The sequence below is a fragment of the Dermacentor albipictus genome, chromosome 1 (genome assembly GCF_038994185.2).
Source record: "Dermacentor albipictus isolate Rhodes 1998 colony chromosome 1, USDA_Dalb.pri_finalv2, whole genome shotgun sequence".
Classification (NCBI taxonomy): Eukaryota; Metazoa; Arthropoda; class Arachnida; order Ixodida; family Ixodidae; genus Dermacentor; species Dermacentor albipictus.
In genome coordinates, this window is record NC_091821.1 from 217,565,872 (window position 1) to 217,586,309 (window position 20,438).

At 42.7% G+C, this 20,438-nt stretch overlaps 1 protein-coding gene across 1 annotated transcript in view; it reads right to left on the reverse strand.

Annotated features, from left to right (window-relative positions):
* Spg7 (SPG7 matrix AAA peptidase subunit, paraplegin) overlaps positions 1-20,438 on the reverse strand; it is a 91,256-nt gene that overhangs the window by 33,656 nt on the left and 37,162 nt on the right. The window contains exons 10-14 of the mRNA XM_070530893.1: positions 17,767-17,831; positions 13,508-13,572; positions 13,078-13,240; positions 11,242-11,352; positions 1,199-1,314 (exon numbers count right to left, since the gene is read on the reverse strand). Of these exons, the coding sequence (XP_070386994.1) occupies positions 1,199-1,314; positions 11,242-11,352; positions 13,078-13,240; positions 13,508-13,572; positions 17,767-17,831 (520 nt within the window). The remainder of the gene's footprint in view (positions 1-1,198; positions 1,315-11,241; positions 11,353-13,077; positions 13,241-13,507; positions 13,573-17,766; positions 17,832-20,438) is intronic.

A 20,438-nucleotide genomic window follows, 5' to 3' on the forward strand; every position in this document is an offset into this window, starting at 1 on the left:
CCCCAACACTGCCCTTTCCCGCAGTCGATGAGAATAAGCTCGGCGTGTTACGACACAGACGCGTAGCCAACAATCCTGATAATCTCTCTGCCAGCCATAATAGTTGACCTCACGTGCCACCTATAGTCCATGTGCATCGCAAATAGGGCCTAAAATATATAAACGGTGCCTACCGTTGTTTGCAAACATAGTGTAAGTCTCTAAGTAATTCTTAGTCTTCCTCTCACGCAGACGGCTCTTACTGCCTTATATGCCAGTCAATGAAATGTAGCCATCGTCAATGTCATCATGTTGCTACCACTGCTGTGCTATCGTCGTCATACCACTGTCATAGTCATCAAATTGCTGCCATTGTTGTTATGCTGTTATCATCATAATCATGCAACTGTCATCGTTGTGTCATCAAAGGTTTGTCACATACACAGAGGAAAAGTAGATGTGTGTGTTTCTCAAACATTACAGAGCCAATATCATCTTGTAGAGGGCCAGTTGGTTGGTCTTCAAAGTAAGCTGAAACAGCACAACTAAGCAAGGGCAAAAACCTTATCTCATGAACTTTGTTCTAAATTACTTAAGGATAGAAAAGGTGTTCAAGTATGCGTCTGTTTTTGTCCCAAGGCCACAACCTGGCCCTGAGGTGCATTAGTGGAGAGCTCTAGACTGATTTTGATCTCATTGTGCGCCGTAACATGCACTCAAACCTTAGGTCATGAGCATCTTTGTGTTCCACACCAATCAGAATATGGCTGCCACAACTCTGGAGGAATCAAATTTACCACCTTGTGCTAAGAAGAAGAATGCCACAGTCACCAAGCCACTACAGCAGGTTACACCAACACACAATGCTCCCCTGGCGCTCTTTGGCCATACTTGGCCCTTGTGCCATAAAACATCAGACATTCATTCATTCATTCATTCATTCATTCATTCATTCATTCATTCATTCATTCATTCATTCATTCATTCATTCATTCATTCATTCATTCATTCACAATGCTCCTTTTATTAGGTTGGCAGGAGGTGACTCACTGCTGTGTAGCACCAGAACATAATCCCCCTTATCACCTCTCTCTCCCCCCCCCCCCCCACCCCTTGAGCCTACCTAACTTATGGGAACATTCAGAATGCCCTGACACAATGTTTACAGAACATGTATAAGTATGCATTTGGCAAAGTATGGCACAATCCACCTACTGACCTTCATGAGGGCATCTGTGTGTTCCATCAACCAGCCGACAAGAGCATGACCACACTCATGGAAGGCAACCACCTCCTTCTCAGTCAAAGACATAACCTGACTCCTTTTTTCTGTTCCTACAAGGAGGAGATAAATGTCTCATAAAACAAAAATGAAGAACATGTTACCTTGAAAATGGTGGGAAGGGCCAAGTGTATTTTAGTGCAAATTTTGTAGCAGCTGGCCGAATTATAACGAAGTTAAAATACAAATATATTACAATTACAAATACATATATACTATATCTTGTCTTGCCTTAATTTCAAATCTATACTGTGTGTGTGTGATTACGAATGCATACTATATGCTGTCTTGCTTTAATCACAAATACTACCTATATATGTACTGTGCGTGTGTGCGTGTGTGTGTGTGTGCATATATACTATATCTTGCCTTGCCTTAGTTACAAATCTATACTGTGTGTGTGTGACTACAAATGCATACTATATGTTGTCTTGCTTTAATTACAAATACTACCTGTGTGTGTGTGTGTGCGTGTTTATGTGTGTGCTATTTTAGTTTGAACAGAATGTTTAAAAATTGTATAGAGCAGATATGCAATTTAGCCTGTTCCAAGTGGATCACCTAAAGAGGTGGATATTACGTACACAACAATTTTCAATGTTCAGGTCTCTGATTTAGAAAGATTCATTGCAGATTTTGGGGACAAATATCTTGAAAGTAGTGCTAGTCTTGAGATTTCTGTTAAGCAGATATGACCACTCACTGCTTGCAACCAACTGTAGGGAAGATTCACTACAATTGCAACATAAACCCCAAAGTAAATAATTAAAACATTAATTAGTGATTTTAAAAAAATTAACTATCTGGACAGTGCTATTCCTCATGCAGGCAATTTCCACAACTTGCAGAAATACACCTGACAAGGCAAAAAAGCGTTGTGAGGCGATTTTTTCTTAATATGCATGAACTTAAAAGAACACATGCGGTATGCCTTTCAAGTTGCCACAGATAGGGCAATCGTAACTGCATAAAAAAAAAAGCAAAATTAAATTCTGACTAGAATGAATAAACTTTGAGAAGGGTAAAAATTCGGCCTTGTTGGTACGACATACTGCAAGTGAAATGCAAGAAAAAGGGACAGAATACAAAACAGTACAGTGCATGCATTGTACCCTCTGTCTGTCCCTGTTTTTTGTGCTTCACTTGCAGAATAAACCTTGGCTCAATTTATTAGACATGTGTTAAAGTGACAATAGGAATGTACAAAATCCTTCTGGATCAGCAGCAAACAGTTATACACTAAAACAAAGCACCACACAGAACACGCAAAACAACAACGAAGAAAAAAAGATTGATCAAGAAAAACCTTGCCATACTGACAGTACCATTGAACACGTGTATCTCCTGCACCAACACAAGCATAGAATTTACAACTACAACATCAGTAGACAGATATGTACAAAATGGGAACTGCTCAACACACAAACACTTTGCTGTCATAGCAATGTGCCAAAACCACAACATGAATATGGAGCACACCCACTGATAAAAACAATATGCATTTCATATACTAAGCAGGATAACACAGCATATACAAGGCTGTACAGAAAACAAAATAACAACTGTCTGGAATGAATAATTACCACTTCAGCAGCAATGAAACCAGAACGTAGAGAAGACTAACACAAAAAAGAAAAAAAAAATGTTGCAGTTTGGCCCCAAAGACGAAGCATCAATTGTGATGTAAAATTAGCAGAGAGCTATACTAAGTAACCATATTAGTTTTATTGGCCGTATAAACTTGGAAACATTTGCTTACTAACTGAATTAACAAGCATGGTGTCAGCGTGCACAAGTAAACATGAACACATCATACTTGATGAGCGCAGAAACTCGCTGTCAAAACACTGGTGTGAGTGAGCATCAGCAGCAGTGAGCAAAGTGACCTTTGTGCAGTCTATCGCTTCAACACAAAAGCAGTGAGAACTCAGCATGCGCAAAGGTACGAGGCACCTGCAGATCCCTTTCAAGATACAGCAAGCGCAACCGTGCAAAGTACGCACTTTTTAGCAGAGTCGAAGTCGCCCCTTCTCCGCTTTCCTCCATATATGGCGCGCGAGATTGAGCCGCGATCGTCAGTTCCCCTTGCGCCTTTTAGTGAAACGTGCAGTTGCTGTCGGAGCACAACGCTGACCCCCTGCCTCCCTCCCATCCTCCCATGGCTTTTTAATTATGGGGTTTCACGTGCCAAAACCACTTTCTGATTATGAGGCATGCTGTAGTGGAGGACTCTGAAAACTTGGACCAGCTGGGGTTATTTAACGTGCACCTAAATATAAGTAAACGGGTGTTTTCGCATTTCGCCTCCATTGGAATGCGGTCGCTGTGGCTGGGATTCAATCTCGCGACACCCCCACAGCTTTCGGTGCGACAGAAGATGGCGCATTTGCTCTCCGCTTTCTTTCTTCATGCATGCCAGATTGAGCCGTGATCGTCAGCTTCCCTCGCATGTTTGTACTCGCACATACAGCATACGACAGGCGGCGATGATGTTATTGCCCTTGGACTTTATACAGAACATCACGGCGATGGCAAAAATGCATCTGGAGTGTCCATATAATTGCTATTGCAATAAAAAATTAGGACTACAGTCGAACCTCAATGTAAAGAACCTCAAGTTAACGAAATTCCTGTTGTCACGAACTATTTTATTTTCCAGATCTTAGTTGCATTGAAAACTGTGTATCTATTTTCTTTAGATTTAACAAAGTTTTCAGCCATTTCAATCATGTACTTCGAGCCTGTATGGCTAGTAAATCTAGCAAAACACTATTGGCCAAGGCAAAAGTTATTTCAAGCGTCCTTCTACATGAAAAGTTTGAGCGGCAAAACCGCTGTCAAGGCACGCGTGCCCGGACACAGTAGGCAGGAAACACCGCTCTGTTATTTGTCGCGTTGGTAAACAACTCGGAGAAACACGAGCTCACGATTCCTTCTATGCAAAAGGGATGGGGAGGGAGTGAACGCGCAATAATGTGATCAAGCACGCGCTGAGGGGGAGGGGGACCAGGAACACACCAATCTGCCTTCTGCTCCTTGTGCGCATCAATGTGCGAGCCACATGCCATATCAATTTTGGAGGTAATCTCTCCACTGCAAGCCAAAATGAATTCTTGCTTCACGCACATTTTGTTGTTCCCCAAGTGTAGTGTTGGCGGTCGCGTAATTTCAAGTTTGTGAGACGCGGTACGAAGAGCTTGCTCGCGTTGTGACTGCGAGTTCGTGGTCATCAAGTGAGATCTGTTAATGTTTGCCTGGGCGCATGTGACACCAAACTATAAACCTTACTTTGTGCAGTCTCTTTGCTATCGCCATCAATGCTCCACCTTTCTGGCAAAAGTGACTTTCCTTAATTTTCTTTAATCTTTTTTTGTTGTTGTTCAGGACCAATATCCACATCTTGTTACACTTCTGTTTTTCATTTGTGGGCACCAGCTGCAGGCACTAAGCACGGACAGCTATGGTGTCACAAAACTACTGCGGCGCGAGACATAATACACGCAAATCTCGGACACCGTGAGCCACGTCGATGCATTGCTCTCAGTGCGATCTGCACCGCAAGCACTGGTGCTCATAACCACATTATTATGGCCCGAACTTGTGATTTTGTTTATAAAAGCTTACAAACAAGATATTATCCACCTGGAATGTATTGGAAATTAGTGAAATTGTTCATTGCTGAAACTTTAAAACATCTAATTAAAAAAATTTTCGATTTAACGAAGTTTTTTGCTGCAAGTACAACTTCGTTATATTGAAGTTCGACTGTATTTGATTTCTGAACCAAACTGGTTACAGCAAAAGCTGCAGCTGCTGAGTGCTCACTACGAGGAACAGTGGACATGGGAACAATGAAAGCTATCATAAATAGGTTTATAAGTGTATGGCATTGAAATGTGTATTACCAATGAAAAAATTTACATTTTGAGAACATGGACCAGAAGGCAAAAAAATATTTATCGGCCGAGAAATGTGAAACAGCATCAGCACCGAACACAGGATCCGCATCTCAAACAGCTAGTTGCCGTTCGTAAACAAATGCACCGATTTGTGTACGAAAGTGCGTGGAGAAAAAAAGAATACATTCTGGAGTTTTACGTGCCAAAACTGCGATTGATTATGAGGCACACTGCAGTGGGGGACTCCGGATTAATTTTGGCCTCCTGGGGTTATTTAATGTGCACCCAATGCACAGTACACAGGCCTTTTTGCATTACGCATGTATGAAAGATCCAAAAATACAAATTTAGTTTATCAAAGGAATGATGTGCTTGAAGGTTTCAGTGAGGATATTTAAGTGTTTATTGTTTTTTTTTTTCCGTTATTCCGTAGACAGTAGAGCCAGCAATCAGCACATCAGCAATCAGCAACCAGGAGTAGTACAGATGGCTGGCTATATATATATATATATGCCAACTCGATATACAGATATGCCTCTACAAGGAAACGGCCAGCATAACGAAGGAATAATTCTGTCCTGGTTCCACAGTGAACTATACAGTATGCGACCTTTAAAACAAAGTGACTTGTACAACGAATAGATTTCTGAGGCCCCAAGTACTTCGTTATAAAGGCGTTCGACTGTATGTGGGCTGTCCTGTATTGAGCCACATGAGGAGATGACAGTTTCCATGAAACGGAAGTGTGTGAGAGGCCTTGAGAAAAACAGCTTCTGCAGTAAAATAAACTGACTAGCATAGGCGCTGCAATATGGTGGGGCTGTGTTATATATATACGTAGTCACCAACCAATTTCCCAAAACAGAAAGGATCACAAAAATGTCTAAATAATCGGGCAGTCCAGAGAAATTAATTAGACTTTTCCTCAGTGTCATCCTTCACCAAAATAATATCAACTTGAAATTTGGAGGTGGTAGAGGCCATGAGTGCAATGTCACATGCAAGTTAGCTTGCCGATTGGTTACAGGTAGATCCAAAAGCAGGCATCAACTAATGCCACCTTAGGTCTAATCGCCATTGATGACTATTGGGGCCAGGGTAGCATGGGATGGGAGGGGGGCCTTATGAAACCAATAGAGAATGGGGGCAGGAGGTTTACTGCATGCCCAAATTTTCTGCTCAATATATTATACCAGGTGTTTATTTTTATGTGGAGTCCTTTTCAGAAAAAAGAAACTGCCATATCAAGGCCCTCGCCATTTTTGCTGATAGGCTATATGGCTCAGTGGAAATTAGGAGAAAGACAAAATTTAACCATGATTTTGCTAATTTGTAACTAAAACATGCCAATTATTTTTTTATTAACTTTACTGCACATGATGCAACTGAAAAATTGAAGCCGAGTAGTAAAGTCATGTTTGCTTAAGGGGCCACAACAGCAAATTTTAGAGCTGAAATTATGCATTGCATGTTAAACTGTACGCGTCCCACAGCAAGCTGGCAAAATTTGAATGCATCTGGTGCAGTAAAAATTGTTTATTAGAATTTTTTAATGTTGCACTTGAATCATAAAGCAGTCTGGAAACAATGAGTGGTGATAAAATAAATAGGCACCCATGGAAACGGCTCCCTCAGGTAATAGAAGCTGGTCTCGAAGGCCGTGTTTTTGTGTACTAAAAACACTGGAAGTGACTGTAGTAATTGGAAAACATCAAGGCTGCACTCGCTTTTTTCACGTATGTCTCGGTGCATACCTGTGGTTTGCTAGTGCTTTTACGTGCAAGTGTAACTGTCCAGCTCTTCAAATTGGCGGTGTCCGTCTGAAGCTGTGAAGCAAGCGAACGAGAAAGGTGCCACGAGGTGAAGAAAATCCCGTGTTGGGGAAAGTACGAAAGAGCGCAAGCACGCGGCAAAATACCGCCACTAGAGGAAAGTGTAGATAACATTGAGCGAGGGCCGAAAGGACAAACGAGGCAAAGTGTCGCAAGGCAGATCCACACCGGGTTGACCTTTTCTGGCAGTTGCTACAGGTATTGTTTGCGATACAGACGTACTTGGAAAACATCGTCCTTGTGCGCCATAAACTGTGTGTTGTTACGGTTCACTGTGCGACGATGACGGAAACGGATGCCAAACGCCTGAGGCACGACGTGTCTAATCGTCATGCTCATCAACAAAAGACTTGTCCATCGGGTGTGTGCGATGGATTATGCACCAGTGCAAATCCTACTCTCCGCTGTCCTCTGTTCAACCCCTCTACGCCAGTGACTGGTTTTTCTCCGAATTCCTGTGTGTAGTATGGCCGGTGTGTTGACCCAACATTACCTGCGCTCCCCACCTCTCCACCAGTGAGTCAGTGGTTTTTCTCTGAATTCCTGTACGTAGGATGGCCAGTATGTTGACCTGACATTACCTGCGCTACCCACCTCTCCACCAGTGAGTGTTATTCTCTATTCCTCTGTGTGTGCTGACCAGTGTGCAGACAACGCCCTCTACCAGAGAGAAAGAGAGAATGTGGTTGCCCAAATGGTGTGGCATATGAGAAGGCCAGCGAGATACCACAGACAGATATTCTCTGCCCATGCGTGCAGGAGCATGCACGCTGAACATTTCTGTACTTTTTGTCTTGGAGCACACTGCTCACCCGTAACGGTGTATAAAACTTGTTATTGTTTTTACATCACCTCTTCTTCCCTGCCGGACTCTCTCTGATGGTAAATCTGGTTCGAGCTCCAAGCAGACGCTGTAGAAGGTCGCCAAAACCCCGTGCCCATAACAGCTGGTGGCAGCAGCAACAGTGTGCGAGTGAAAGCGTACGACGGTGAGCCGACAATGGTGGTTCAATTCGCATGCGCAAGGGAGGAAGCGTGGCATATTTCGTTGCGCACATGACACCAGGGAAGGTGAGGGAGGCGGGCGCGGTTGCATGGGCTTTATCTTGAAAGCGATCTGCTTTGGAGGCACAGTCAAGGTGGGTCGACGGCTCGTAGCTTTGCGTGTGCAGTGTTCTCAGCTCTCAGTTTGCATTGAAGCGTAACTTCGCTCACTGCATCTGCCGCGATTTCTCACGCCACTGTTTTGACAGTGAATGTCTGCAGTCATCAAGTGTGAAGTGTTCATGTTTGCCTGTGCGAGCTTGACACCATAATAGTGAAGTTCGTTAGTAAGCAAATGTTTACAAGGCGGCGTTCTACTCCGGCGGCTGCTGTGTATGGCGCGGCCGCGCGAGCCCTGTCTTGAATACGATCTGCGATGCGGACAGTGTAGGTGTTTAGGTGCACCAAGGGTCAATAGCGTCATGTACACTATAGCACCCATATGCTGGCACGTCACCTGCGATCACAAAGTGAAACGTCCCTCTAAACTTTTTATCATGCAAGTAAAGGAATTGTGGACACAATTCAGCGGCGACGTCGTTGCTATGCTGTTGGGTCTTAGATTGTGTGGAGAAAGACGCTCGATATGGTCTCGAACAGTTTCAAAGCAGACAAGATGGAGGTGATTCCTCAGTTCCAGACATCAAACAGCCTTGCTAAAATGACTGTTGGTGTCGGTGGGAGGAGTTGAGAGGCAGCGATTTCAAAATTGAAATTTCGAGTTAAATGTGTGCTGAGAGCCCAGGTTTTTGTGTGTGTAACCATATGGGGCCTTCTACTCTCATTTACGAATATAAACTGAGAACTGGCGTAATAGCTCTGCGGAAACCTGCAAGGTGGAGAGAAGTAATTCAGGGAAATGAGACATCCACCAATTCATGGCAATTGCTACAAAGGACACCCATACAGGTTCCTCGAAAGAAGCCTCGCAGTTGAAAAATTCGTCCTGGTCCGGGACTCGAACCCGGGACCACCACCTATCTGGGGCAGCCGCTCTACCATCCGAGCTGACCAGGTGGCTGGCAGAGGGCACGGCGAAGTCGAATTTGTCAACAACTTGAAGCAAAGGCAAGAAGTTTGACATAATAGTTGTGCAGAAACCCGCAAGGTAGAGAGAAGTAATTATTAAAGGGAAAATGAGACATCCACCCAAACGTAGCTAAGTGCTACAAAGGAAACCCATACAGGTTCCTCGAAAGGAAAGCTTCGCAGCTGAAGAAAAATTTGTACTGGCCCAGGACTCGGACTCGGGACTACCGCCTTTCTGGGGAAGCCGCTCTACCATTCTTTGACATATTAGCAGCAAGCTTCACACATTGGCTTTTTGCTTTAGCAAAAATCCTAGAACTAGCACTACTTTCGAGATATGCATCCTTAGAATGTGCTACAATATACAAGGGTATTCCAGTTAAGTTTCCTAAAGGTGTGCCTCAGGACAGTGTTAACTGGAATGCCAAAGCATTATTTAACAGATTTTGGGGGCGGATATTTTGAAAGCGGTGTTAACCTTAGGATTTCTGGTAAGCCATCGTAACTTCACTACTCCTCAGCTTCAATTTTGCAATTACAACATGTGCCGTAAGGTTACTAATGAAAAAGTTAATGACATATTTCAGTTAATTAGCGAAATAATTGGGGAAATTTTTCTTGCAGCTAATGTCCCCCTAGGCATGTGCTTGCATATCTGCAAAATGGCAGAAGCCTAGACATGAGTTTCTTTAAAGAAAATTTCCCTATATAAAGAAGCACCTGGTATAACAAGACTACATTATGTGTCAGAAGTCCTACCAGTGATTGGTGCGAACATATTAGCAGCAAGCTTCACGCATTGGCTTTTTGCTAGGCCGAACCACTTATGTTTCATGCAAAGTTGGTGAGCAAAAGTTATATTTTAGTGCCGAGCCAACAAATATCTCTTTGCAGCATCCAAATAGCATGCAGATGGCTGAGAACCTGCCCCACCAATAACACGGGGAATAGTATCAACTTTGCTTCATGGCTGACATTTTTTGTGATGTCACATGCATCGAACATATTCTAAAAATCCAGCGAGATGTAGTATGGCACCTGAAATTTTATCACCATACACATAATGTTCTTTGGAGTAGATACTGGTGGGTCCAAAGGATCAGTTTGGAACTGTGTTAAAGCAGGAGTTTCTTGGCAGCCATAATAAACAACAACACGAGCCTTTATCGTTTACATGACAGAAGATGAAGCAGGGTGGATGGATGTTTAAAAACATCAGTTGCAAGTCGGGACCCTTCAGCTGTGAGAGGAGACGGAAGGGCATCCTTCACATAGGATGATAGATCCCGCGATCTGGATTGACCACAGTGCCACTTGGCATAGTTTTTCTCATTTGTAGCATTACAATGTAGCAGCTGTTATGAATTGGTGCAAACGGTGTGCCATTCTCACCACTGCACTGAAAAACTGTAACCATGTCATTGTTACAGCAGTTCTTTGCCAACTTCCCAAACTTTGAATGAATCATGTCTCTAGCTGTGTACAGTGATGTGGAAAAAGAAAGATGAAGAAAGGAGAGGCAAAAAAAAAAAGGAATTCAAGGAGCAGAGGAATGCCTAGCTTGGTTGGCACAAGCACTAACATCACCTCCTATTCATCATCAGGGTAGGGAGAACAGTGAGCATTCAGTGTTTCTACTGGTGTCTACTGGTGTTGTGTCAACTTGCATTGATGTGAAGTGAGGTGACAAGCCAGAACACTCAGGATGAGACATGAGAGATCTCAGCCCTTGCGCTGAGACCTCGCGTGTCCAGATCTCGGTGTTTTGGCTTGTTCCCTCTGTATTGGCGACAAGCCCAGCATGTCACACTGCTTGATGTGGACAATCATTCTTAATTGTTCTGCCCGATTCTTTCTTTCGTTCTTTTTTTTAGGTCTAAGAGGACATTGTCCTTGAAGGTAGGTGGCACATGCAAATTTTAGCAGTGATTCTATCACTAAGCTTGGCAACTCTTGCTGCCTGATGGCTACTCTCCTGTTGCTCTACAACTGCTATTTTCTTAGTGCACAATATTTTAATGTAGCTCAGTGCTACATAAAATTTATACTGACAGTAACGGTATGGGAAACAAAATATTGTCTATATTTGTGGAACAGCAATATAACCCTGTTGTCTCTAGCTTCACACTATACATATGAACAACAATGTTTGGTACCACAATATTAAAGCACTTACCTCCAACAACTCTCTCAACAGCATACTCCAGGTTCCCTGATGAGACTACCTTCTCCTTGTTACGTGCAGCATGAAGCGCAGCTTCATTGCACACGTTGGCAATGTCTGCACCTGTTCAGAAAGATGCAAACAAAGAATAAACTTTATCTAAAACTAAGTAAACATTATTAAATGTGAAGCATTTCTTGGCGAACATTTGCCACTTTGACAATATCTACCAAGCCGCTTACATCTTGGTGCTCTCATTGTCGTTTCGTTAACTTGGTGTGTACCAAAATTGGTGTAGTATGACAAGAGTGTATGGTGAACATCAATGATAGGTCATGACATGCATGTCATGTAAGTCATGAAACAGCCACCTACATCTTGGTGCTCTCATGGTTGTTTCGTTAACTTAGTAGGCTCCCCGGGGAGCACACTGCTTCACATAACATCAATTCCTACAGAGTGTGGGATCTGCCAGATTTTTATGTGGAAGTCAATTAACCTCACTTCTGACAACCTTGGCTTGTCACAAGTGACTGCCACTTTCTGGCTTATGGTAATTTTGCCATGTCACGGTAACTTCGCAACAAAGAGGCCTTAAAAGTATGTTTTCCTGTTACTACACAGATGCCAGTAGCTGTTCTATCGTTTGCAATTTAATAAGATTTTTTAGACCAATATGGCGGCTATCGATACTGAAATATAGGACGACACAGGCATATGGGTCGTCTGCCACTTGAAATGCGACAGCAATAAGAAGAACATTCACAATGAAACCAGCATCCGGTGTAGATGGCGTGAGAAAGTGCAGTCCGGAGCATCACGTTTTCAGTGCTTTCATACCGCTGGTAGTCTGCAGTAGTTTGCACAGCATCAGTTGAGGAACACTACAATCTCAAAACCATATTTTCAACAAAGTTCCAAGGAGTGAAGCGGGCAGTTCATAATAGTAAATGAACAATTATTCTTTGCTATATATTAAGGTTGCAAGATATTTTTTTTAGCTTTAAGCACACTCATGGAGAATTCCAGGTAAAAAAGAAAAGCCATTTTTGCATCGTTTTTTAATAATAAATAAAAAGCCCTTACAGGGTGTCTCTCACTATGTTCGGCTATTTTAATGAGACAAGTTCAGCGCATCCTTAACATGCCATGAAAAATTATGAAATTGAAAACCAAACACTGTGCTTCCTCCCTCTGGAGGAAAAGCCATGCCCAGCTTTAGAGTCGAAGTAAAACATAGTCCTAGCAATGTCACTCACCATGACAAGTTACTTTGGTAAATCATACAATGTAGAACATGCAACGATGCCACTGGAAATGGTGCCGCACAGTAAAATAGGAGGAAAAAAAGGAGGAGGTGGCGCTCGCCATGCGAACCAGAAGCAGTCCCACGGCTCCGGTATGGGAGAAAGAGGGGAAGAAACGTTTCCTGCAGACAGTACTCGAGGCAGAGGGAGAGGGTGTCTCTGTTGGTAGTCACGCTCACCTCCTGGTGGTATGGTAACAGGGTGTTCACTTTTTCTATCTCCTCCAATAATAAACTGATTTGTAAAATGATTTCGGTGAAAAATAACGTACAGCGCGAAGGACAAGGACTGCGAGAGACGACATACACAGCGCTGTGTATGTCGTCTCTCGCAGTCCTTGTCCTTCACGCTGTACATCATTTTTGATCATGAATTGCCAACTAGCCCAAGCAACCGCCCTAGATTTCGGTGAAATGATCCCTAGGTGGTGTCTTAGAATTGCCAGTATACGTGTAACTAAAATTTGCGATGTGGCCTGATAAGGAGCCCTTCAAAGTTAAACATAGAAAGACTGGGAAAAGTGAAAATAAGACAGACTTGCCACTGAACCCTGGAGTGAGCTGAGCGAGACGTTGGGAGTAATGTGAAGGGGGGTTGTCCAGATTGATTACTTTCAAGTGTTGCTCAAATATCTCTTTTCGCTCTGCCAGACTAGGCAAGTCAATCAAGATGTGGCGGTCAAATCGACCAGGCCTCAGAAGAGCCTGAAAAGAATGAAAATGAATTTTATGAAGTGCGTTTAATATTGCTTTCTGAGCACACGTTCAATCGCTAATGTATTGGATTCATTATTCACTACTTCTGGAAGTTTTCTGCCTCTTCACTACACCATGACATCAACAGTGTCATTGTAATGATACTTCAAGTGCTACATTTAGCAGAATAACTTTAGTCTTAACTTTACTATTTTTTTTTCTCCATCATGAACAGGCCTGATAACAGTGGTAAGAAAAGATTGTAGATCATTTTACCTTGTCTAAGACCTCAGATCTATTGGTTGATGCGAGCAGAATGACACCTTCCTTTGTGGCCATTCCTGAAAGAATTCAATATTTACAAAGAGGTATTAGTTTAACACCAAGAAGCATTTTGAAAAATTCTAGCAATAAATGGAAACTAGATTAGTACCATTTTTCTCTGTTTTCTACTATAAACATATCAAAGAATTTTAACGCCATCTCGACACAAAGCAAAATAATTTGACATAGTAGCGTAATGGCTCTGGCGTTGCACTGCATAGCTCAAAGTCGCATGTTCGATCCTGGCTGCAGCGGCCGCATTTCGAATAGGGTGAAATCCAAAAATGCTTGTGTACTTAAATTTAGGTGCATGTTGAAGAAATCGAAGTGGTAAAAAAATAGACTTCGGCATGGTTCATAATTAGATCATGGTTTTGGCCAGTATAACTGCAGAACTTAATTATTTTGAATTAACAAAACAAAGTAGGTATAGTCTGGGCAATATGCAGAGCATTAAACTCTAAAGCTACTTCTCTGTTTCAGAGATACCCGCCATGGTTGCTCAGTGGCTATGGTGTTGGGCTGCTGAGCACGAGGTCGCGGGATCGAATCCCGGCCACGGCGGCCGCATTTCGATGGGGGCGAAATGCGAAAACACCCGTGTACTTAGATTTAGGTGCACGTTAAAGAACCCCAGGTGGTCGAAATTTCCGGAGTCCTCCACTACGGCGTGCCTCATAATCAGAAAGTGGTTTTGGCACGTAAAACCCCATAATTTAATTTTTTGTTTCAGAGAACACCATGCAACAAGTTTCTTATGACTTTATCAGCTGCAGAGCTTGGTTTCAATGGCTAAGCACAAAGGTGTGAGAATGTGTAATATTTCCTTTTTTTTAGGGTGTGGGTGGGTGGGTGAAAAAGAGGGTTTGCCTACCTACTGCTTTTAAACACTAGTTAAGCCGGCAACCAAAAAAAGAAAGCCCTTTGTTTGGCATAATAGCTTTGGCCCAATGCTGCTGAATACGTTGTCACAGGTGAGACTTCTAAATGCCTGCCTTTAGTGGCAACATTTCAATGTAGGTAGAAAGCAATAACGCTTGTGTACTTAATCAAAGGTGGTCAAAATGAACCCGGAGCTCTAAATGATGACAACCTGTGTGGTTTAATATGACATAAAACACTAAATATTGACTACTACTAAAAATGAACTTTTAGGCTGGAGGCCTGCTACAGTAATGTTGTATAGAAGCACAAGGGTATCTTAGTTGACCATCGGCTACACCTTATCTCGCAGTTTAAAGATTAGGTGGATACACAAATTCAGTGAGGACACTTTGTTAATGTGATTCACTACAAATTTATGGTATAGTCTTAATTAAACATGTTCATTTACAATGTGGTAGCAGTAGGACTGTTATGGCTGTGTGTAGAATTAGTCTCACATTTAAGATACGGAAGCTTTAATTTGATAAAACAGTCCTTTATTGGAGTTCCTGGCTACAAGTACAAGGCCATTAAACCCAGGTATGACTGTACAGCAGGAACTTAAGGCGGTCAGTAAGTGGCACTAAACCACCCATAGATTCCTTTAAGCAAAACTTCGACTGGGGCTGGTTGTCGTGACACAGCAGATGAATATGCACTTTTCTTGTACAATACAGTAGACTGCAAAATAATAGACATGCGCATGGATGCGATGTGCATATACAGGGTGTCCCAGGTAATTTTCAACAACATCATCATCAGCCTATTTTATGTCGACTCCAATTAGCTCTGTCTTGTGCCAACCGACTCCAACAAGCACCCGCAAATTTCCAGACTTTAAGAATATGCAAATGCCAGTAGATCGACAGAACCAAGGTAATGTTGTTTGCTGTCGCTTGGAGATATTCAAACTATTTCTTTCGTTCTGCCTAATTAGATAATTACTCAATTAACTCAAAATATTATAATTAGATTTAAAATGTCAATAAGAAAATTGTAGAGTGACATGAAAAACTCCAAATACAGCTTTATGTTGCTCAATGCATGCTACATAAAAGTTTTTTTCACAGCAGAAAAGAAGCCCGCAAAATGCACACAAAATTGCCACATGACCGGACACTCGAGGCACTTTGCGTGTATTTGCGGTCTTCTTTCACGCTCGGAACATTTTTGTGTAGCACATATTGAGCAACAGAAAGCTGCATAGGTAGTTTTTCATGTCGCTCTACAATATTAATATTGACATTTTCCATCTAATTATAATATTTGAGAAGTTGGTTAATTAATTAGGACTAATTATCTAATTAGGCAGAATGCAAAAAATAATTCAAGTATCTCCAAGCGACAGCAAACATTAACCTTGGTTCTGTCCAGCTACGTTGCATTCACATATTTTAAAACTCTGGCTGAAGTTAGCTGGGACACCCTGCATGTACGTATGCATGTATGTGCATGTGAGTGTGTACACACACACACACACAAACACACACACACGCATGCGCGCGCACACACACACACAACACACGCGCGCGCGCACGCGCGCGCACACACACACACACACACGCACACACTGCATTCGTGTACATGTCTTGTACTCCAGTCCTCTCTAAATAAGCAGCAACAGCATATTCTCATCTGATTAGTTGTTCACATGATTCAGTAATATGTGCAGTCTTTTTTTTTTCCAACTCCCATACAGTAGATCCCCTATGGCCCTTCCACTGGCCCACTGCGACATTCACTGGGAGGCCAAATTAACTTTACTAGAGGAAAAGAAGACATGATGGTTCTTGTGCACTTTATGTAGGGTAGTGAATTAGCCAAGTGTCAGATAGACCATGAAGGCATGGATGGCTGCTCAATGTTATGTACGAGGGTTGTCTCATAAATATTCAGCCCAATGCAGTAAAACATTTCGACAGAGTCCGCCCTTTTTGTATGGTAGACGTGCCTCTAAAAAATAATGTGACAAAAACTGGCACATGTGCAGCACACACATAGAGTATGGTGGCTGCTGAAAGGTGGCAATGCATGCAACTAGATCAAAATGAGCTTCAAAAGACCGGCAATGATTGAATTTAAGTCCCTGAAAGGGTTAAATTCGGCTGGTATCCATCACAGTATAGTGGTGACCTTGGGAAAATATGCTGCCTCCTATAGCATGATAAAGAAGTGAACTGCTCTATTTAAGCAAGCGCAGAGGAGTTTCAATGTTGACGTATGTTGTGCTAGGCCAGCTGAAGTCAGGTATTGAAAAACATGTTCAATGGCCAAAATCACATAACAGGAGATTGCCAGCTCAAAATCTGGAGAATCAAGGAGCCGACAGGAACATCGAAGACCAGAGTATGTTGCAGTCTTACCAACAAGCTCCAGTGACATGCACAAGGTTTCTGCAAGCTAGGTTCCAACATTGATCACATGTGAGCAGACGTGCTGGTGTGCAACATCCAGAGACAACCTGGAGCTGTTCAAGGCAGATTTGCTGAACCTATTGCATGGTATATGACAATTGATGAAATGCGTGTGCACTACTTTCTATCCTGAAATTAAATTGAAGTCAAAGCAATGGAAACATTGTTCTCTCCAGCATCAAGAAAATGCCTGGTTCATTCGTAAACAACCAAAATGATTGGTATCCCCTTCTGAGATTCCGAGGGCCTCTTGCTCATGCATTTTCTCTAGAAAAAGCTGCCCATCACCTGAGAATACTATGCGACCCTGATTCATCGCTTGTGAGATGCCACCAATGTTAAACTATGTGGTATGCTTAGCAAAGGGGTCATTGTCCACTAAGACATGGCTCCACACGGTGCTGGTATGGCGATAGCTGCCATCCATTCCTGCAGCTTTTCTGTGCTTCAAAACCAACCATACCAGTTGGATATCGCCTTGTCAGACCTATTCTTAAGTATGAAGAAGTAGCTCTCTGGGTTTTTTTTTTTCAGTGACGATGTCACTCAAGCCGCAACCCTCGTTTTAGAAGGCAACTGTCTCATCCTCTCCTTGTTTTCTTTCTAATTTTGGGGGGTCCAAGTGCTAAAAAATTGTCAGGCCAAGTGTGTGGTCAATAAAAGGAACCATGTTCAAAAAGAATACACAGCCAGTGATGTCAGCCACTTTCTTCCAGTTGAGACCGAAGTACTTTGGTACTACCTTTTTTTGAGTGCACTGTAAAGTGCTGTAAGCTATCAAGATCAAGTCAATTAATACACTCGCTCATAGTCTGTATGATTCAAATTAGGTCAAATAATTGCACAAGCCTAAACTTATAAGATGGCCCTTACCATCCATTTCTACCAAAAGCTGATTTAATGTCTGTTCTTCTTCCCCAGTTGATCCTTCAGTGCCACTGAAAAAGAATGTAAAGACATGACATCATCCAAATCCATTTTGGAACACTTTTTGTAAAGGGTGAAGGCATTTGTATATCAGGTGTTTCATGTAACTTGAAACAAAGTATTTTATGAAGTGTACTTAGCTATGGGGGGTGCCTGAAAAGTTTGTGGCCTGACCAGGACGCACTGACCGTGGGTCGAAATTTTGCAGTTAGTTCTCGACATAGCCTGCCTTCACGGGCACACATGTATGCCATCACTCTTGGAGTTTCATTATTCCACTTTGGTAGAACGTTTCATCCTGCTCCTCTAAAAAGTCCTTTATGGCATCCACAATGGCTTTATCAGAAACAAAACGGCTTCCACCAAGGTGTTTTTTCATCTGTGGGAATAGGTGGTAGTCTGAGAGCCAAATCAGGGGAACAGGGCAAGTGCTGAAGCAGTTGGAAACCACAGGAGTGAACTGCAGCCATTGCAATAGCCGATGTGTGAACTGGCGAATTGTCCTGGTGAAATAACACCCCTTTCCGGAGCACCCCTCGCCATTTTTCCTATGAGGATGGCCACTTTGAGCTGCATAGTATTCCCCGTTGATGGTTTGACCTTTCAGGAGGAATTTCAGGAGAAAAACACCCTTGAAATCCCAGAACACTGATGCCATAACCTTGCCAGCGGATGGAACCACCTTTGCCTTTTTTGGGGCAAGAAAGGTGAGATGTTTCCAATGTTTTGAGGCTTTTTATGACTCAGGACAAAAGTGATTAACCAAAGTTTCATCCATTGCAACGCATCTCTGCAGAAAAAGATTAATATCAGCTTTAAACAGCTGGAGATTTTCTGCAGAGTGAAGTTCTCTCAGACGTTTGTTCTCTAATGTTAAAAGTCTGGGCTCCCGTCGAGTCGATACTTTGTGCATTTTCAGGAGCTGTGTTAAGATATGGCCAAGCCTCACCACTGATACGCCTACACATTCTGCAATGTGCTGCTGTTTGACATGTCAATCAGCCATTACAATGTCTCTCTCTTGCACTTTTTGGTCTGTGCATGCTGTTGAGAGACAACTACTGCGTGCAGCATCTTCAATTGATGTCTGGCCTCGCTTGAAATTGGCAACTTACTTTTTCACCATAGCATAAGAAGTAGCATTGTCCCCTAATGTCTCCAGCATGACCTTGTGAATTTCTTGTGATGTCAGTCATTTTTTCAAAAGGTATTGAATGACTGCTCACTTTATGAATTCCTGTTTCTATATTTCAGCTTCGTAACCTTGCTTTCAACCGCTGTACCCCCCCCCCCCAAAAAAAAAATCAAAATAAATCCAGATTGCTCATGAGATCATTCAAATAACTGAATAACATATTGCATTGCAAAACAAGACCACGCAAAAAAGATTTCATGGGTCGGCTGCAAACTTTTCAGGCACCCCTCGTAATTTGTTAAGTTCAATCATGCAAGTCAACGCTCCTCAGAAACCTTTCTTTTTAAATATTATTGCTAGGCAAATGAAAATTGTACCACTTATACAGCTTGATATCCTCATTACAAATCTGTTTTTAGATTTAGGATAGCTCGATGCTTTCATGTCCTAAGTGCCACGCATAAGTGAGAAACAGTGCATGTTTGTGCAGCTACTGGACCTAGCAGTTGGCATGATATAGCAGTGCAAGATGGCGTTTCTTGTCCCCAACACTCCATTGAGTGCTAATAACCAAGATAATGCATTTCCCTTGACAGGCAACATTTTGAGAGAATTTCATATCTGATGCTTCGTTTTCAGTGACTGGTACCCAAGGGTATTGAACATTTCCATTCTTAAAAATAAACTGGTTGCACTAAAATCTAGACCAGTGCATTCTACACATCTTAAAGATGATGCACACCAAATTTGGTCTTGATTGGACCACAATAAGTACATCAAATGTCGTGCACAAAAGCCATGTTTGGCCAAAAATATGAAGCTGAGAAAAACATGATTGAAAGTTATAAAAGTTATTTATTTGTGTTGTAGCGCTGAAATCTATATAAAAATTGCACATAATGCAGGCCAGGGTATCTAGATCCAGTGCACTACTTTACAATTCACCAACGCCATATGTTCTTCTCTCATGGAGTCTTCGTGAGCACCATGCTGACCCACTTCCTGTGCTGTTACTTTCCGAGCCAACTCCAAGTTCAGCCACTGCTTTTGTAGCAGCGAGATGCACTTTCTTTGTTATGGCGGTGAACGATTTATGGTGCATCGTTTTTGGTAAACCAAGAACTGCACGAAATCGGACGAGTTGATTGTGTCCAGCTCTAAATGCGCGCGCTGCAACTACTGCCTTGATATTCACGGCGAAACTCTCTCTTGGGCTGGCCGAAGGGCGCGCTCCACCGTTAGCGTCGTCTGCCGGAGATGCACGCCGCGACGAATACGTTGACGAGATAACGGACGTGGTACACGCCGCAAATTGTTGCAACACAACCCCAAAAACGACGCGAGTCGTTTCCGTTATTTGGCCAACTCGCGGATAAAAAGGTCGCGCCGTCCGCACCCCGGACATGCCGCGGCGCTCACGTTCCCGACGCCGATCTCGCAGATAAAGGGGCTTCCCGTCTCCTCGCCGCTCCTATCTTGATTG